We start from the raw sequence: 21593 nt of genomic DNA, 5'->3' as shown, positions 1-21593 counted from the left end.
CTGGTTAGTCAGGGTCAAGAAAAGATCAGGTTTTGGCTTGGATGAGATGTGCTGATGTCTTGTACATTTTATGACAAAGGAACACTTCTAGAAATCATTTTTCTCTCTTCCTCTCGCTTTTGATTTTGCTCAGTTTTAACTCAGAGCAAAGACTCCCAACACAGGAAAGAGCTCCCTTGTCATTTTTCAGTTCTTAAACAATAACGATTGTGTGAAGGCCAAACACATATACACACTGCAGAGGCACACAGACTGATCTAGAGACAGTGACAGCTGTAGGATAAGATAAGGTAAGCAAACAAGGGGTCAGGAGGCTTTTCTTTCCAGTCACAGCAAGCCTCTTCCTTCTTGTGTTAATACCAAACACTGCAGTGCAGAGAAAGGATGAGGTCAAATGTCAGGCTCACCCGCACAGTGTCTCCATCTGTCCAACAGGCAGGTGTTCTACCTGCAGAGCTTCACGCATTTCAAACCAAATACATTCACTGAAATTCATTACATGCCTTCAAAGCAATTAAAGGGGATTATTTCTCACTTAACAGGATCCACTTTGTTATGTGAACTGATTTAACAGCAGAGTGGAGATGCAGCTGGAGTACATGTACATTTATATATTTAAGATTATTATAGAACGTTACGGGTTGGCAGGTTTCTGTCCTCTTCTCGTTTGTCAGAAGATGTAAAAACAAGTGAGAGGAAGTGGCAGGAGATGTCAGGACTTCAAGAGGAAGTTGAACTCCCACATTTCTGCTGAGGTTCCTCACTGGATTGGAACCACCAACGTCCTCAGGGTTTCCAAGTGGGGTGAGCAGCAGGACAACAATATGTATTAAACAAGGACTGAATTAAACTCACGTGAACACTGGGCAGACAGAGAAAACATTACAACCTAGATACTCAAAGACTGCTTACCTACTATCACCAGCTATTAAAAAAAATACTGGTTAAAGAGGGATTTTAACATTTTCAAAGCAGTCACCGCAGACATAAAAATGACTTTTTGCATTTAAATGGTTCCATGTTTGAGGCAGTGAACAAAACAAAACAAAAAAAACACTGGTGAAGCCCACAGCACCATTCCTCAATCAGTCTGCTTTATGTAGGAATCAATGTTGAACCAGCTGAACCACCTCAGTACGTTCAAACTGACGTTAAACAAACCGAGTAAAACCATTGATTTATCCACTAAATCCTGTACTTTATGGATTTAGACTCCATATGACAAAGAGCGTTAAGCCTTAAAGTGTTGTAATACTGGTGCCTCAGACGCTGCGCTCTTCCAAGCTCCACATCTCAAGGATCAGTTCGTCTAATGACCTGTTATCCTGCTGCAACACAGATCCCATTTGAATTGCCTGTAGCCGTGACCAGTGATATCTCCACGTCTGTAGTTCTGATGCACAAAAGCTTTCAGAATTCTGGAAAAGATTCAGAGCTCAAATAACTTTATTGTACAATATTTATTTTACTAACCCCAATCCTCCCAATGTATGAAAAAAAAAAATCAAGTCAAGACTAGACAAATAACATATTTTCACCTAAAATATCGTTCTGTCAACGAAAAACAAGCAGAAGGAGGAAAAAATATTTTTCCTGCCTCTAATGTGAAAATAACACGAGATACAGATGATTCTTTTTCGCAAAACATCAAAAAAGAGAAAAAAAATCACATCATCCAAAATAGTGTACTGTAGATGATCTTGTTGTATAAAATAGTTGTAGTGGTGTTAAATTAAGTTTATAGTAGCTTATTGTCTTTTCTGTTATTTGCCTCTGACATTCCTGTGATTCCTGCTGACTTCTGGTGTCATCGTCAGTGTAAACACTGACAACACACCAGTGTGGCCGCCCGCTATCATCATTACTGCACTGCTGAATGATTTCATGTGTAACCCTGCTCTTCTTTATTTTCAGTCGGAGGCCATGCACCCAGACTGTGCCGTGGTGGTTCAGCACATGAGGGCTCAGGAAGAATGCAACCAGATCCTCAGACAGGAGGAGAACAACCACTCCTCAAGGACAGGTCTGTGGGTGCTGTGGTCACGTTGTACAAACTGCGGCTTTCATTTGAGAAGCACTCTGTGTTGGCTTGACTCAAGTCATGTTGTAGAATTAACAGGAATGAATTTGACAGAAAAATGATGTATTTTACAGCAGAGTTTACTGTCGGGAGAAGCTGTTTTTTTATTCCCCCTTTTTATGACAAATCCTCCTCCTCTGGTCTATGCAGATATATAGATTTCACTGGGACTCATTAAAGGCTGAAGGGTCACTTTTCCATTCTCCTTCTCTTCACCTTCTCCAGAGAGTGTTAAAGGGAGTGAAAGGTGTTGGAGCTCCGACGGTAAATGTCAGGAGTCGGAGACAAAGGCAGCAAGCTCCCACGTGTCACCTGTTCAGGGAAATGATTTTTGTGTGGATGTTCCTCATTATAGTTGCACTATTAACTCTTAAAATTAAATCTATTGGTAGATTCAAAATATTTATTCAAATAAAACATAGTTACACTCATAAAGTGTTCTTAGAATAATAATAATAATAATAATAATAATGATGATGATGATGATGATGATGATGATGATAATAATGATAATGATAATGATAATGATAATAATAATGATGATGATGATGATAATAATAATAATAATAATAATAATAATAATAATAATAATAATAATAATAATAATAATGCATTTATTTTATTTTTTGTGCTTATCGTAGTACAAAAATATCACTTCTGAAAATGCATACCAAAGTTTTGATTTTTTTGTTTCTACACATTTGGGAACAGCTACTTCAGATGTTTAGGACAATGCTGCAAAGCTGTTTTGCTGTGAAGCTCCAGAAACATCACTTGACTATTCATAAACAGCACAAGCATGTCAAGTTCCATTTTCCAAATTTACGTTCGCACCAACCTCAACCTCAGCCTAACCCTTCTAATTTCTCCATTCAGTCGAGTAACAACGCTTCTGCCTTAGAGCTTTTAATGTAAAAAGTAAAGACTTTTGCATGTGAGGTCAGCATATATTTTACAACACATTAAACCCCCCCTCTTTCAAACCACATCTGTATGTGGGGCTCATGGCAGTGCACCCAGCAGGCTGCTCGGTGCCTTCCTACAGCTGATGATTGCAGAAGTTTAATCAAAAGCACAGCGAGCACATTTGCTTCCTGTTATCAAATGAGTGTCCTTCACTTGGCAGAGCAGCCAGAACAATCAGGGGAACTAATCAGGTGAGGAGATGTCTGGAGTAAAAGAAGCTGGCCTGTCCCTGTTTCATCTCCACAGCTCAGGTAGAAGGTGAGCCAACTGAATCGGAGGAGATTCATCCATTATCCTCCCTCCAGTGGCTCAGAAGTGAAAACTCATTGACTGGAACAGCTTGTCCTTCAGGAGGACCACACTTCATTTTCCATCTCAGACGCTGTCTGAAAGCATGTTGATGACACGTGACGCTATGACACACGACTTGTTGTTTTCAAGTCCTCTGAGTTATGTGATTTGGGGTAGGTAAGCTCAGCCTCTGCTCTCTGACAAGGTTGATGAAAGCCACACAGTTGTTGAAGCAGTCATCGGTTCGGCTGCCGGGCCGCCTGCGCTTGGCACAGCTGGTGTCACTCAGAATTAATTGCATCATTTGTCTCCCTTTCCTGTGATCATCCAAAGCAAAGATGTGACAATTAGCATTCTAGGCGGCAGGTATGAGACACCTCGAACCCAGACTGAACACTGATGAAGTAGACTGAGGCACTGCTTTACTTCTTCAGTCAGCCTTTACAAAACTGGTCTGTCAGGAAGGAGAAACAGTCCCAGCTGTATGGTCTGACAAACACAAGAGCATCACATCAGTCATGATTTTAGGGGCAGACACAATGTTAACAGATTTATCTAGGAGAACAAAGCTCCTTAAACAAACACAAGAACATTAAATCTTTGTTAAAATGCCATTAAATCAGGTGGAGGTTGGGGTGGTTAGCACAGGCAACATCCCAAGCTTCAGGGTTCATTTACTATAACGGTGAAACACTACTTGGAATCCTTTTTGGTACACAAGACAAAAACAAAGGATAACTTCAGGAGTCTTACAGTCTGAGGAGTGAAGCTGCTCTGTAGTCCAGCGGTATGGCAGTGGATACCTCTGTATCTTTTGTCAGGTGGCAGCAGGGTGAGATCACACAAGTACAAAGTGCTTTAATGTGTGCGAAAAAATTCTGTTCAATGTTACATGACGGTAAACTATTACATCCCTTGTAGCAACTGCTGTTTCTATTTTGATACACCTTTGTGTTCATTATGTGACCGTTTACTATGTTTAAGCTTCATTATTACAAGTTAGGTCCGCTCAGTTTATGGGAATTTATATACATTTCTGCTCCTGGCTGACGTTAAAGAGGACAGACTGTTAACAAAACATTCAGAAAGCAGATGTTTTATGGTAGTGTCCAGTAAAAACTGCATTTAGAATCTTTCAAGTTTTGCTTCGATGTTCAAGCACAATCTGTGCACATCTTTTTTCACAGCAGTCTCATTAACTAACCTGTGATGAAGTGTTTGCCGTTTTAAGTGGGGGTGGTTTTCATTGACGCCTACAATTCGACACAGCAGTTTTAAGACATGGTGCATTACTTTTCAGTTTGGTGCAGACACTGTTACAGCATTTGTTTTTACACAAAAGAGTGCAACAGGAAAGGTGACGTATGCCTGCTGTCGTCTATATGACTTTTTGCAAAATATTTCACAAAACCTCCTCATGCATTTGTTACCATGCATCATTGTCACTGTTTTGTTCTCATTAAGGCTCCACCTTCTTAGAAAAACAGCTTCCCTTATTAAAGTGCAGTGCTGCTCTGCCCATCCGTAATGAAATGCAATTCCTTGCGCTGAACACTAACAGATACAAAACAAAACTGTGCGCGGTCACAGACATCAGAAAAGGTTTTCACCTCAGCTCCTGACACTTACAGTTAGCCAAGCAAAATCCAGCAATCCATTATTCAGACTAATACAAAATTATCAGTGAAGCAATGAAAAACGTTTTAAAGAATTAAACAGTAAAATAAATAAACAGGAAAACAGTAAAAGACTAAAAATGGTTCGAGTCCCGGCCTGTCACTCCCCCCTCTCTCATCCTGTTTCCTATCCCATCTTCAGCTGTTCTGTCGATAAAGCCAATAAAAGGCAAAAAAAAAAAAATAGAAATTAATAAAAATTTTAAAAAAAGATTAAAAATGAATGAATAAAGGCATGAAGACTTTGGAGTGAAACACGGACAACATGACAGGTCACCCAGAGCTGCTCATCTGCACAAATTGCCAGGTAAGATAAAGATACCACACACGTTCAGTGATTGTGAGGCATCTTTAATGGGCTTCACACTCATTAGTATTCAGAGACGTTTTAACACGACTGTCCTGAGGAGGAGTGTTTGAGGAGAGGAGGACCAGGTAAAGGTGGTAAGAGAGAGGATATTAAACGCTTTTATAGTGCTTCCATTTTTGGTAGAAATGTTGACTTCAACTACATTTCAGATGGGATATTATATATCTCATGTTAGAGAACAGCTCATTAACACCACTGTTGTTTAAAAAAAAAATTAAAAAATAGATCTACCATCTTGTGACTTGTCTTAGCATGAAAAGCACAGGTGTAGCTAACGTCATTAATTATGGCCCTGTTGTATTCAGACGTGCCAGTAAGCCAGCAGGCGCAGTACCTCGGCTCTGCTGCAGTCACACAGCTGAATGGAATGCAGCCATGATGAATTTACTGCCTCCAACTGAGTTTGGCAGTCAACAGAACCACAGTGAGGACGTCCAGAACTCTGCAAAATGTGAAAAGCACTCTCATTTTGACCTAATGCAGTGTGGAATTTGCTCAACTTATAGAGCGTGCTAGTTTGCACAGTTGGCTCTTTTTTTTTTTTTTATCAAATTCACAGAGAACAGCTGTTGATACTGTGGTATTTTCATGACATTTTTTTTGTTTCAATAAGCAAAAGAGCAAGGAAAGGTAGTTAAGTGAGAGTGAATGACTGTTATGGCTCTCTGGGTCATTGTTTTGTTCTGTAGGGGCAGAGTTTTAAAATGATTTCTCGCATTCTGGTTAACATAGCAAGCTACCCTGCACCTAAAACAATCACAACAAAAAAAGAAAAAGATGGAGGTCAGCAGGTGTGGAGGAAAAAAACATGCTCGCAACTGAGTGATTTCTGTGCACACACATTATTATAATGTGTTCACTTGAAATACTTAAACGCACAGCACGTAATTTCTGCTAGTGGTCTCTTTATCACACAAACAAAAGAACTGATGAGAGTAACAGAGGTCGTTGTCTTTGCTGTTAAATAATCACTTCTGTTGATGAAAGCTGTGTTATAGTGACGGGGGCCACGTTAAATGCACAGCTACTTGAGCAAAATGTCAGATTCCTCTGGTTTGAGCAGGGTTAGGAAACAGGGTTACAGAACATTTAGGATAATCTTTAAAAAGTACACAACTTAACATACATACGTAACAAAGGTCCAGTCATTTTAGACATTTTGATACAGCCTAGTGAGATTGTGGGTCAACAGTGACAGCTCTGTAAGTAACTGCTTCATGAGACCTGAGTGGGAGGAAAAGGACAGACAGTCTTTAATGATGTATCGCACCCTCTCCATGGTGCCACCTTTTCACATGTCCTGTGCCCAGAGATCCTTTATACCTTCTAGCTTAGCTCTGTTAAACCAACCTTGTGGTGTGTGTCAGTTGTACTTTTATAGTATATATATAGTATTTCATAGTATAAATTGATAGTATTTATTGTTGGTGATGATGTGAGGCACTTTGTTGTTAAATGTGTTCTTTGACTTGAACTTTAGGACATGAAAATAATTCCCAAAAGGATAGTAAACAACATGTTTATTTTTCTTTGAAATATTGAAGCTGTCTTTTTGATCTCCTGTTTTTGATGTTTGATATTTCATTTGATCAGGGTAGCTGAAGGTGATAGTATATAGCTGTGTAGCCTAAATAAAATACTATAATGATAATAATATTTAACCACATTAGGAAATAGCTGATAGTTCAAACTCTCAGTAGCTTACAGCTTTTGTGAGACAACAGGCACCTAGACATGAAAATGGTCCCAATTTACACACCGAAATGCCCAGATTTTGATGTGTAAATCACTATTGTTGTTGTTTTGTGTCTCTGTGAATGATCTTATAAAGAAGAATTCGTATTTATCCAACTACAGAAAAGCAACACAAGATGTTTTCATTCTACGTGACTACCAACATTATGGAAAAGATCCCCACAGAGATAGACATTGTTGTTAAATTATAAGATGGTTTTAGTTAAACTGGAAACAGCCACTAACAAAAGTCACCAGGTTCCATCTGCAGAAACGGTAACTTTGTGGTCATAAACAGGCTTAATTCAAACCCAACATAAAAACCAGATAAAACTCACCAACAGCACCACTGTTCCAGCAATCACCAACCCTGGTGGCTTGATCTGCCACTTCAACATTTCACAATGTGTACAACACAAACTCCAAAGCAGTTTTATGATGGCACAGCTGACAGCAAACTGTCTCTTTCTGAACCTAAAAGTAAAATCAGCCTGTAGACCAGACAGTTGTTAAGAGCTTCTAACACTGATTCTCATCATCTTCCATCCTCTGGCTGTTTCATTTTATCGCCTTGAGGTTTAACATCCACTTTTGCTTGGATCAACAGTGTTAGAAGGCAGTGGGAGATGTTCAGTTTGGGTTTTTTGGAACAGGAGTGAGATTAGATAAGAGATCCAGGGAGGAGAGATGTGTTCTCAGTCTAAACAGAGCATAAAACAAACTTTATGTTTCCATCATCTGTCAGTAAAACTAAACAAGCAGCACCTGAATTTCTGGTCAAGCTCTCTGTCTGTTTAAATATCTCCCCGCTGTCACTTTGTCCATCTCATCCTGCTCCTCTGTCCACCTCTGCCTCTCACTTATCACATGACACTGTTTATTAAAGGGTGGATATTGTTGTACTTATCCCAGCGGAGCCTTATTTGCTGTAATATGTGTAACAATATTACAGCAGCAGAAATGTACACGCCAAGCAGAAGAGGAATGCTTTCAAAAAAACCAATAGAGAGTTAAAGAGAGAGAGGTGAACTTATAGCCAGAGGAGGAATAAAATAGTCAGATATTGCCGCACAGGTGAAGAGGAAATACAGGAAAAATGTGTAGACTGACATTTAGTGGAATCAAATTCTCATTCCCACATCATGTCTGCCCCTCAGAAATGACAAAGCTTGCCTCATGACTTGTTCCTGATGGTTATTAAAGATGACATAAATGTCAGAGGGGAGGATCATTGTATAAGTCTGCAGCCACATGTGCAAAGTCTGCAGACAGGCAACTCAGGTTTGACTTGTTTCACTTTTCTCAGAGAGATGATACAATCATTTGGATATGATAAATAGACAATGGTGTATGGATCTTGTTGCCTTATATATTCGCGTTCAGTAATCTTCTAAGCAGCTCTAATGAATACATATTTTTTTTCTAATGTATGAAAGTATACAGTTTGGGAGCAGTTTCTGCAGGATTTCAAAGACAATGTTTTCATGTTTATCATCATCGTCACTGATTTTTGTAAATTTTTGCTGATTGCGAATTTGATGCCAGCAGCGTGTTTCAAGCAAGTTGGTTACAAGGGCAACAGAAGACTGCCCAGAAAAAAAAACCATTCATTGGTAACAGGTGGTAGAATCATGATTGGGTTTGAGAGGGGCATCCTCCAAAGGCTCAGTCGTCCATAATCACGGATGGGGGAGGTTCAACACTTTGTTGATTGTATAAAGGACTTTACCACATAAACTCAGGGACACTTCATAAAACTGCTGTGTATAAACTCAGTGTGTTTGCAAATTACTGACTTCAGTTGTTCTTTATGTTTTACACAGAGTCCCATTTTTTTTTTTTCTTTTTTAACAGAGACATTGCTCCAAATGGATACTGTATTTAAAGACTGGATTCTGTGCATTTGACAAATGCTTACAGTGTGGGTTTAGAAATTAAAACAACTTAAGAGGTGAACAATGTAAAAATATATCATCATGTATATGGCCTCATGGCTGCTTCTCAAGATACTCTCTGGTGTTATTATTTTAAGTAACCTTGCATTTCTTATTAAATATATTTGATTTTGGTTCATTTGATTGACTCCACCCTACACAGAATGTGCAATTGTACTGATTAGCTGCCTACACTTTGAGTGTGGATGCCTGTTTTTGTGCGTGGCTGGCTGTTTCTTGTGCACTTTAATGTGCAGCCCTTTCTAATTTTGTTGTGCATTGTATGACAATAAACTCTGTAATCTCTAATCTAATCACTTTGTGACGAAATGTCACAAACCAAAAATAAAAAAGATGACTTGAGAATTAATTGAAATTCAAAAGGAGCCTGCAGAGTCTGCATCAATTTAATTTGTGAACTAATGTCTACAAATATGCAGCACAACAAATGAAAATAGAGTTGCTCATATTTTTTCTCAAAATAATGTATATAATATATAATGGAATAATGCTTTCCTGTTCCTCCCATGCTGCTGTGAATGCAGCCCTATTCTGCAGCAGAATCACAATATGTATCTTTAAATGCATAAATGATGACACAAGATCAGCTGAGTAACCCAAAAGGAATTCACTTCTTTATTTTGTTGCAATGTTTCCTTCGCCTTCACATGCCTCTGCCTCAGCTCTGTTGTAAAGTGCAGAGATGTACGTCAATGAGATGTTCATGCATGTGTGAGCATTATGATGCTGTTGAGGAACGTTATGCAACAGCCTGTCACACAGATCACCGATCCGAACAGGATAAGTATGACCCTTGAGAGGAGCCTTACTGAAAGCATGAAGAGGAAAACAAACAAGTCTTTGTGCTCAGGATGCTCACTGTTAACAGGACAGAAAAGATCCAACCATTAATGAGAAGCACCAGCCTATTTGTCCACTATATCATCCTGTCAGGGTGTCACCAGCTATCCTATAATTAGCACCTAATGAAGGACCTTACTGTTGACACCTCTCAAAGAAAAGCAGCGTGTCCTTTTATGCTGCTAGAGACTGGCTTCTCATTACCTGGAGAGCCATTAGGGGGTTTACAAATAGCCTCATAATGTGCCGTTTTTGATCGATGCAGCAGATTAAAATGTCACCAGCAGCTTTGAGTTGGTGCATAAACAATAATGGAGACGTGATGCAAAAATGTTCCAAAGCAGACAGTTCAAAGTGACACTCATCCAGAGAGATGTCTGCCTGCTATGGCAGGAGAAGCTTCAGCAGTAGCCAGAAGCTGTGTTTTATTATGAATGAGTGTCTCCACGCGCTGCTGTTTTAATTGAGACGGGGCCGAGCGGCTTTGATGTACTAGGTGTTGTGGTGACGGAGAGAGAAGGGCTCCTCATTACCGCTCTCTCTCCTCCCTTGTTGGGAGCGATGGAGCTCGTCAGCCACGTGAGGGGAGCTGCAGAGACGCAGCGTGGGCTCAGAGGACGTCACCAGATCAAACGTGATCTTCCCAGACTGAGGGAAACCCCCTCGAAAATTTACCCTAGATGACTGTGCTTCTATACAGATGAAATGATTCTAGGTTAGATTTGTGGATAGACGTTAGCAAGAGTTGTAGCATTTAAATATGTACAAGGTCGAGCAAGTCACTCGTTGACAGAATATTAAGTGTGCTGAATAAAGAGAGGAAAAGAAAGGTCGACCTTTCTGGCAGGATCTGAGTCTTAATTGTTTGGCTGGCACCCAAAGACCCAGTTGTCAGATGTTGGCAGGTTGGCAATGTCTCTGCAAACCACGGATATTCTGAAATATTACAATTCTTTAGGTTCTATTTTCAGTTTAATGTTATGGAAAAGCTGTGCTTGTGGTCTGGTTAGGTTAGAAAAAAAATGTTTTGTTTTGAAATAACTGATTTGGTTGCCACAAACAGGGTGAAGTTGTCCTGGGATCTTTTTAAAAACACCCAGATTTTCCAGAACAAACATATTTCGAGATTTTTCCGAGGTCGCCCTAAAAATATCCAGTGATTTAACACTTACTGATGTTAAAACCAAGTCTCAGATCGGAAGATGAGATTTAAGAATCAAATATCTTTGTGGTGCGTTTGGGAACAGCTGGAACAAATCCTACTGAATCCTTTAACTTGAATAGTCTTTGAATCATATTAACATCATGCGAGCTTCAATTAGCTTTGACCTGAAATGGCTGGAGTCTTTTTTCACACGAACTTCCAAGGTACTAAATAATGTAGACATGGAGAGGGTCAGTAGTTCCTTCCTGAGACCAAACTACTCCCTGTCCACAAGCCTCAGCGATGATCGTTTCGTGCTGTTTATCGAACACTCCAGTATTCTCTGTCGCAAGCCTCTTGGGATAAAACAAAAACATGGTAAAGGGCGAGGCAGACCTGGAGTGCTTTGTGTTCATGATGCACAGGCTAAGCGAACCGCAATGTGGACTTTAAGTGAACCGTACTCAGACAGCCTTGCGAGGAAGTCTGAGTACCAAGGTCTTCTTTTGTTCTTTTTGAGTGTTTTAATAAGTGCAGAAAATGCAGACTTGTCTGGCTGAGTTCATTTTGAGGGCTAAAAGGGACCAAGTGTGAAAACACCCTAAATGACTGAGTCGCCAGGGTGTCAGTGCAAAAGAGAGCTGCTCTCATTAACCTTCCCTGTTTTAAATGAAAATGTATGTTTAAAATATACACTTGACTGCATTAAATAATTACATTACCACTTATCTTGGATCAAATGTAGACATAGATGGTAAATTGATATATGTTGTAGTTAGTTATTTGCTCATCCGTTCTCAAAAATGTGTCTGACCATACAGACTGTAATACTGTTTATTCCCAGGTTTTTTCCTTCACTGTCAGCTCCTCAGTCAAACTCATCACTGCCGTGTGAGGCGATAAACATGCTGATGAATGTCCATTTATTGTCTCAGGTTGTCCGACAGCATGGGACGAGATCCATTGCTGGTATCGTGCTGAGGTGGGACAGGTGGTCAGCGTGTCGTGTGCTAATGTCTCCCTGCTGTTTGCTAATAACCAAGGTAAATCACTTCAACTCACCTTTGGTGGCTGTTTCAGCTCCATTTGTCTTCATTTATTGTGTGTGTGTGTGTGTGTGTGTATTTTAAGTTTGTTTGTTTTCTCAGATGAAATTATTGTATCAGAGCAGTTTGAAGCAGTGTGGAGAAATGATAAATAACCCTGCCAACAATCATATTGATCATCTTTTCATCCTCCTGCTTGTTCTGTGCTGTAGTTCCTCCATGTCGTCAGTCAGTACTCTATCTTAAGGCCATGTTGACTTTGGCATGTAGAACAGGCTTTGTGGAAAGAAGACTGATTTTTCAGAAGCTGAAAAATGTAATTAAGCTGTTATGCTTTCACCGAATGGTTTGCAGAGAAAGGGCGTTTTTCTGTCCCCTGTGTCTGAACATGGCTGCAATGGGCGCTGCTCTCCTGACTATTTACACGTTCCCTATCTTCCCCAGAGCTTTGTCTCATCCAGCTGGCTGGTCTAAAGAAAACTAAATATGCACAGAATCTCTTATCAAATGGCTGACAGACGGACACAGATGCAACTGAGATGTTACAAAAATGTGTTTTGGACGTTTGGTAGAATAATGATGATAGAAAAATACGCTTGTTGTCACAAACAGACCGAACAGAGGAAATATAGAGTGGAAGGCAGTAAAACCTTTATTCAGGCGTGAAATTATAAATCGACTGATCACATCCAGGGCAAAAAGGGGAGATTTAAAATATTTATTGAAAGACTAAAATACACTTTTTTAATGAGTAATGAGGTCAGTCTGAGATTAATGAGGGATGTAAACAATTTTAGGAGTGAGGCCCTGATAACTGAAAAGTTTGTATCTCAAAAGGAATCAATGATTCTATTCTATTAAAGAGTTTTGTCTTGTCATAGTTATTTATTGTGTTTAAGATCAGTCAGTCAGTTCGTCCACTGCTTCGATCTAGACTGAAATATGTCAACATCTGCTCACTGGATAGAGAAATTTGCTGGGAATCGATGATAGAGCGGTTGTAGTTATTAGAAATTAGTAAATATTGATAATAACTATTCAAATTAAGTCAATGACAACACAAATTAATATTAAATCATTAAAACGGGGCACCACCCTGGAAACAGGGACCAGTAACCAGACCAAAATAGTCTCAAAAGAAGGGTTCACTTTTAATGTAATGTAACAGTGAGGGAAATTAATCCGAGCACTGACCATCACAACCAGAAAATATCACAAACATATGCACAAAATAATCACAGAAAACTGCTATGACTCATGATTACTGAAAAAGTACACAGGATAAGTACTTCATATTAAGCATACAAGTAATCTAGGAAGTTCTAAGTTCAGCGGTATATGAATCTTGGACTACGTATGGAAAATAAGTTTTGTATTATCAAAGTTGGGTGAAATATCTTTAATCTTGTCCTCTGTTGAGGATTTTGACACAGGATTACTCGAACAGTACACAGTAAAAATACTTCATATCATTCATACACGTAGTCTAGGAAGTACTAAGTCCAGCAGTATATGCATCTTGAACTACTTATGGAGCCTTTTTTTTCCCCCTCATGTTGTCATTTATTTTGAAATCCCGACACATACTTTCGTGATACCTTCAGTTTATTACTGGGAATAATTACTGTAAAAGTACCGTATGTTTCACAGGTCTGACTGTGAGACTGCAGTCTGCCCACAGTCACTACCAGCAACTCTTCAGAGCGGCTTCATTACGATTACCCTAAGTGTTAGTAGATTTGTGCACTAGAGATCAACGTGCGGCATATTTGACCAAGCTAACGCGAACCACAGCTGGCTTGATGATCTTGTCACTAGCCAAAGCTAGCTTCGGTGAAGCTAAAGGGAGCTGCTGTAATAACTGCTCATTGCTAGGACAGGAGCTACAGCATAGAAACACATATTGTCATGTTTGCTCGATGTTTGCCAGCTTAACGAGTCCACTTTTACAAAACGGTGCAAGTGAGACCCACCGCTGAACAATCGTGAGCCTGATAGCTAGCAGGAGATGCTGTCTCTGCTGCTGTTAGTTTAGCATATGCTAAGTCCACCCTCTCCTCTGATTGGCTGTGGGACAATAAACCAATAAGCCCCCCCAGCAGCGTCGGGAGTTGGCACCTCCGCCTCACCACTAAGCACAGCACACCGCTCACAGTTCCCTGACGTACGTGACTGCACTGTCATAGTTTCCCCCACTAAGATAACAAACCCTGGCCAATTCTTGCCCAAGATTAGAGGGTGCGTGAGGCGAGTACTAACTCCAGCCTTGACTCTATGTTTTTCCCTTTAAAATAAATTTCCAGAGCCACCACAGGATAATTGTGAATATCCCGATGCACACACCTCACCCACAATGCCTCTAGCAATGCCCCCGGTCGAACCAAGTGCTGGTCTGTTAACACCCCGAGTCCAGCAGAGCTTGGTTTGTACCCCTCTGTATACTTACCGGTATACGGTACGTCCCTTCCAAACTGGGGGAGGGGGTTGGCGGCCCCGCAACCCGAACCACTTGCTCCACCTCCATGAGGGAGCACTCCGCCCAAAGATGGCCGGGCGGTGCCGGTCGATCAGACACATCAGCTGGGCCCTGTGGAACAGAAGGCAGAGGGTTAATAGCGGACCGGCGCATGCTCCGGGTGTGTGTGTGTGGTGCAGGTTGCGGTGTGACGGCCCCCCCGGGAATCCCCTCCATGGCCGGCCTCCTCAAAAGAGAGCCCCCTGAATGGCCACAGGTGTACTGCCTAGCCAGTCCAGGATGGCTCTCTTAAGGTGGGCAAAGCTATGGTGCGAGGCCGCCGGCAGGCTGTGCGCGGCCATCTGTGCCACGTCGGAGAGCAGGGGAGGAAGCCGAACTGCCTTCTCCTTTTCCGGCCACCCGCACGCCTCCGCCGAGCCCTCAAAGATGTCCAGGTAGGCCTCTGGATCATCCTCGACGGTCATCCTCTGGAGGGCGACTGGCGGAGAGCAGCAGCTCCCGCAGGAGAGCACGATCTTCCCACTGGGACGCAGCAATGTCAGCCAGGGCCCTGGACTGCTGCTGCTGCTGTAGTGTGGTGGTGCTTATCCTGCATCACAGCAAGGTGCTGGAGGGCCAGTGACAGCGGCGTGTGTCCTTCTGTCAGGACTGGAGGAAGGAAGAAAGGAAGGCCGGTGGTTAATTTTTGGTTAATTGTGAATTTATTTGGGCACAAACAGAGGAAGGTGGCACAAAGTAAAACAAAACCAAGAACAAATGAACAGCTGTCACTCTGTGGCTGAGGGGCCGGGTGCTTGCGCTGCCTCTGCTTACGTCATCGTTGCATTACAATTATTAATCTTAATTGGCAATAAATAAACAGATTACTTTGTCATCAACAGTAAAGGATTATATTTGTCCTCTCAACATAATTGGGAAACAGTATAGTCGGATATAACCTTAGTTCCAAGTAAATAGGGTTGAATATTCCAGCCAGTATCGGTCAGACACTAGCATCTACAGACTGAACATTTACCTTGTGTTGGATCACTGTGGGTAAGGTCAAGCCTCCTCCGGTTTGTCAGTCAGTGTTGCTGAATTACTTTTAACAGAAGTGTCAGCAGCAGAAGAAAGTGTGTACAGTATGTGGGATGCTAGGTACAAAAGATGCACTTGACTGATCTCCAACAGCAGTGAGAGTAAAAAAACACAGCGGCTCCTCAGCGAAAGTTAAGCGTATATGGATCAGGAGGCAGAGGTTGCTGTTGACGACCTCATAACTTAGTGTTAGTGGGTTCTGGACCCCACCGGAGTTCCTCCTCCACAGACGCCTTGTAAGTCAAGCGCTGTAACTGAGCAGAGAGATCGAGCCTTATCCAACGGGAGGCTGCATGGAGAGAAAATAATGAATTGGAAAATCAAAGAGTTCACTGTAAGAGCCAAGAGCATGAGGAAGGAATTGGCGCAGCTTGTTAAGCATAGTGGTGTGAGCACCACCGGCCTCCCCAGAGCCTCAGCCTTCAACCACCATTCACATCCAACCATTCAGGCCTGCAGGCTCTCCACAGCATGTTACACTGAGGCTACTGCAGCTCGATATCAGTAAAACCACCCACAACTCAAACCCCCACACTGTCCTCGGCTATGCCGAGAAGCTGGATCTGCTTATTCACATCATGAAAAATGTTGGTTAACTTCAGAGTCTTCATCCACCCTCTTAAAAACATGTATTTACACTGAAAAACAGAAGACCCTGAGTGCGTCATGACCGTCATAGGGGAGAATGTGAACTCCTTATTTGACTTAAGGCCATGGTGGGAGAGAATGCTTCATTTGTATTCATCAGCCTTCACCTGAGAGGACTACTGTCAGTGTTACCTTCGAGGAACGTGAAGAAAGTAAAAATGATGCCTGAAATTGTAATGAATTACAGTTGTATTATCATCTAATTTGTAATTTAATTAAATGTAAGTAGTAACACTGAGTTAGGTAGGGAATGATGGACAGACAGCATATCTTGGATTCAGACTTGCAGCTAACTGACAAACTTTCCAAGGGCACCATTCGCTTCCACTTATGGCACCATAAAATGCATTCAATTCAGTTCATACACTTGTTAAGTGGCTCATAACAGAGTCAGACTGCCAACGTGTCCATACAGAGGATTTACTGATGTCAACAGAAGATATTTGTGTGGAATATTGATCCCAACAGCTTAGTTTGGCTAACAGTAACATTTACCATCTGAGAGATTGCTCAGTGTCCATTAGAGCTAAAGAAAACACAAGCAGATTAAGAAACATCCACACCAATGCTGCAAATTAAGAAAACAACCAAGAACAGCTCTAATGGCCACTGTAGGAAGTTGCCCATTAGCCATTAAAATAATGGAGGTCAAACTGTACTATGGGCTCTTGAATAGCCAGAGTGAAAATCATTTGGCCTGAATCAGAACATCGCAAAGATGTTGCGCAAAGCAACAGCACTAAGGCAAGAATTATGTGGATTTTTGAAAAAGAACAGTGTGTTTTTGGGACTCAAGCGTGAGCATGCAGGACATGCTGCCCCAGAGCTCAGACTGGACTTGTAGAGTGACAGACTACGTACACATTCATAGAGATGTCTATATTTTCTCAGTTTCTCAGCATTCCCTTTCTACTTCTGCTCGTCCCTACAATGACGAGGGAGCTTCTCATGATGTTCCAAAAGACCAAATAATTAACAGTCAAAATTCCTTGAATCTGATTTTGTTTATCTGTATTTAGCAGAAAACTTTTGGGAACATAAAATCATCAAACGCAGTAGCTTTTTTGCAAAATCAGTTGAAACAAAACAAAGCAAAAGAGCCGCAAGTAGGGCTGGGCGATATATCAATATTTTCTTCTCATCAAGATTGTATTAGGGTTTTAAACACTGCATTTGTAAATTCATATAATTTTCTTTTACCAGACTGTTCTACTTGTTCTAACACTTGTCTTTACCCTCTTTTATATCAGTGAATCCACATTACTGATGATTATTTATCAAAAATAGTATTAATATCAGTTAAAGTACATTGATCATCCCAACAATATCGATATCAATGTTTTGGACATAAATGTTGTAATAATCCTCACACTTATGAAGTGCTTTTGAGGACAGAATAGACATGAGAGTATTACAATCTAGCCAAACAATATTGTGATATTACTTTAGGGCTATATCAGTCTGCCCTACCCATGAGCATTATTAAGACATTCAACATGTTCAAAAATACATATTATTTCTTTTTTTTTTCAGCTGATCTGACTCTTAGAATTGAGGTTGAATTACTTTAACCTTAAGTCTTCTATCCAGATGATGGAAATAATCAACATTTTAGATGTTTTTTTCAATCACAACTAAATAAAAGAAAAGCCTGAGAAATGAAAAGTGTTTCTTTTTAAACTTAAACATGTCAACACTGAATCCTCACCAGCTCCCAGACCTCGCCTCTGTGTGTTGAACACCCAGACTGCAGAACTCTTGCTGTGTGTATGAAGTGTCAGTACATCAACAGACAGATGGAGGCCCATTCAATCCTAATGAAGAGCTGTGGTGTTATGTCGCTGCTGAGAGTGTCTCTGCTATATACATGTGTTTATAGCTGTAGAGAGAGGTGATGTGTAATAGAAGAGAGTGTTGTTATTCTTATCATTCATTAGAGTCTCAGTAAAACTAATTGACTGTTCACCTGCTGCAGAGATTTGCTCCTGTTCAGAACACCAAGCATTTGGCTTCCAGTTGATTTTTTAAGTCAGTTTTGATGATTTTCTCATTACTTTTAAAGCCCTCGAATGATCAATCCGGGGCATACATTTTCTAGATTTTGTGCCATTGTGTAACCTGCACTTCAGATCAACAATCTGCAACAATCAACAATTTAAGTCTGGAACAGTTTTCTGTTGAAATCTGTCTTGCTACCTCAGTGTTATCCTTTTACTCTGCCAAACACTCTTTTGAACTTGCCTGTCTGCATTTAGTGGCCCTGTCATGTTTTTTAGTACTTCTTTTTGGAAAGATGCTGCCACAAACTGAAAACGAACTAGGATGCACATTATTTTTTAAATCTTTTGATTTAGAAAATAGATGCTCAGTTTCTCAGAATAGTCCAGACCTCGAAGTGGAAAGTTTGTTGGGACTCCTCGGCAGGAAAAAAAATGACTTTTTTCAAACAAACCAATAACAGTTCATATGGATAAAACCTCGGGAGGAAACTGAAACTAAACCTAACCTAAATCCATTAGCTAGGCAGTAACTAAGTGCGTATTCCTCTGGTTTTCACTTTATAATGAGTGGCAACCAGTGTTAAAGTGCATTACTGACACATACGGTAGTTCCACACAAACAGAAAGAAACGCTAATGATTTAAGATGCTCTCGATTATTTACATGACACAATCATTTTTGTATCGGTATTATGTATTAAGATCCATATTACATTTTTAACTATCATTTTTCTTTTTCAGCTATTTATTTAATCATACATGACCGTACGTCTCTTGTGTGACTGATAAGTGCTACATCTCTCACTTTCAATTGTTTTGGGTTCAAAATGTATCTCTGTGTATTCCTCCAAGTTGTGTTTTGTGTGCTCACATCCTCCTCTAGATTTCTTAGATTTGCCTGGTTCCTTTGTTTTTGGCACCTCTTCTGCTGTCCGCACTGAGACGCTCATGTGTTTGTCAGGTTATATCTACAGGAACTGCACTGAGGATGGATGGTCTGAGCTCTACCCCTCCTATGAAGAGGCCTGCGAGTTCCCAGAGGATGAGGTGACAGAACCAGAGGTAAATGATTCAGATATTTATTTCGTACCATATCAAATGACATTAATCCGTGAGTCGATTTGCCAAATTATTCTGCTGTCTTGATCCTTGTTTTTTTCCGGGACATTTTGTCTGGCTGGTCATTAAGTAGAGTGCCTGTTTATTTAGGTGATACCAAAGCATTTTTACTTAATTTCCAAAAGTTGTCGATCTCCTGTAGACTGGAGTTATACACACTTTTCCATATGATGCCCAAATGACTGGTTATATTTGAAGTAGGCTGAAAAAAGATGATTCTCCCCATCTCTGAGACATCTCCGTGAATTCTTCCAGCATTGTTTCTTTATCAAAATGTTGAAAAAGTATTATTTTTCTGATCAGTGACCTCTAAACGTGATATTAATAATGATAAATGTGAAGTGTGTGAGTTAGCAGGTAATAGTTCATAAAAGCTAACATCTTTTTATTTATTCCTCCTCTTGTATTTTGTCTGTTTGTTTTCTTTTCCATTTCAGACGACGTACTTCTCCAACTTCAAACAAGTGTACACGGCTGGCTATGCTACCTCCCTCATCTCTCTTATATCGGCTATTTTTGTCTTCACTGTGTTCAGGTATCATCGGCTCTGAGACCGTCCACTCAAGAAAAAAGCCTTCAGCAGTTGTTTCATTATGGTGTCCCAATGTATGCTTAAACCGAAGTGAGAGCTGGTGGTTGTATTGATTATGACTGGCGCAGAGGGGGAAGTCTGTTGATGTTGTTGAATTGGGGTGAAGCTGGAGCTGGAGGTGGAGGTCAGGGTCAGGGTCAGGTCAACAAAACTTTAGACTTTACATGTAAGATATTTGCTTCCTCTTTCCAACCACAGGCCACATTTGTCCTGTACTTTTACTGAGCTTGATAACAGCACTAAAAAAGTTGTTTTTGTGCCAACTAAACCTTAACCATAAAAAAGCTAGATTGAAGAGATAAACCTGTGGAATCATGTGACTCATGATTCAACAGATTTATCTCCTCAATCTAGATTTGTTGTCATTATTGTGGAGCGTACAGGTAAATCAAATCAACACTTGTATGTGTTGTTCTAATAACATATGTCTTCTTAAGGAGGATTTGTTGGTTTTACCCATTAGGTTTAGCTAGCTAAACTAAACATAACCAAGCTAAACTATAACAAAAATAATGATTTAACAATAACTACAATATAAACTAAACTAAATTCCAAATTCCAAATTCCAAATGTGCTAAACCAAAGGCTGAACTATAACTAAATTAGACTAAATTAACTAGCTAGACCCAAATCAGCTCATCTCAACTAAACATGATTTGCCAGCTTGCAAGACATTAACACTTGAAAAAAAGGGACTTTTACAATTACCCCCAATGTGATGCAGAGAGATACCTCCTTTAAAAGCATGACATCACTGGCCAAAGCTTTTCTCTGCTACACAGGAAGTTTCACTGCACCAGAAACTACATCCACATCAACCTGTTCTTCTCCTTCATCCTGAGAGCGAGCGCTGTCTTCATTAAAGATGGAGTTCTTTTTTCTGATGAAAACCTGGACCACTGCTTTATGTCTACTGTGAGTATATGAAAACCCTCACAACAGCTCCATTAGTGTGTCAATATTTGTCTTTTACTGAAGTAAAACCACTGACCTACAAAAGTTGGCTCATCCTGTAGGAAAACTCTGTCATCAAAACAATGAACATGTTATAGCAGTAGAATATGCAATCCAAAGCAGAAAAAGTCCCTGAGAAAATCAATGTTGTTCTTAGGTGACTTTGATGATATCAGATCAGTTGTTAAAGGATGGGGAATCGAGAGAAACTGGCATGGAATAATGCACAGTAGGAAGACAAACAGGGAAGAAGAAAATAAAGAAAGATGTGAAGTGGGCTGGAAGGAGAGCATAAAATAAATTAAACACGAGAGATGACGCCAACATTATATGATCTTGTATCAGACAATAAAGAAAGAATAAAAGGGGAAAAATATAAAGCAACAGCACAAAAGAAAAAAACATCATTAAACTAAGGAAATGTCAAAACGGTATTGGAGCAACAAATATTTCTCCTTTAGACCAATTAATTATTTTCTTCTCCTGGGGAGGGCTGCCAGGCTGCATATGTGAAAAAAGTTGCAGGTACTGTTAAAAGCCATTTGTGGTTCCAGAGGAAGCTTCATAAAGTCACTCGAGTCTGTGTTGGTTGGGGCTGAGAGTTTGAAAATGAAAAAGTTAGAGGA

At 40.3% G+C, this 21593-nt stretch overlaps 1 protein-coding gene across 1 annotated transcript in view; it reads left to right on the top strand.

Annotated features, from left to right (window-relative positions):
• Positions 1-21593, top strand: part of LOC119028013 (pituitary adenylate cyclase-activating polypeptide type I receptor-like) — a 37729-nt gene that overhangs the window by 7255 nt on the left and 8881 nt on the right. Inside the window, exons 2-6 of the mRNA XM_037113470.1 lie at positions 1915-2023; positions 11992-12099; positions 19264-19364; positions 19859-19956; positions 20796-20928. Coding sequence (XP_036969365.1) covers positions 1915-2023; positions 11992-12099; positions 19264-19364; positions 19859-19956; positions 20796-20928 — 549 coding nt within the window. The remainder of the gene's footprint in view (positions 1-1914; positions 2024-11991; positions 12100-19263; positions 19365-19858; positions 19957-20795; positions 20929-21593) is intronic.

The sequence above is a fragment of the Acanthopagrus latus genome, chromosome 11, assembly GCF_904848185.1.
Source record: "Acanthopagrus latus isolate v.2019 chromosome 11, fAcaLat1.1, whole genome shotgun sequence".
NCBI lineage: Eukaryota > Metazoa > Chordata > Actinopteri > Spariformes > Sparidae > Acanthopagrus > Acanthopagrus latus.
This window is presented reverse-complemented; position numbering and strand designations above follow the sequence as displayed.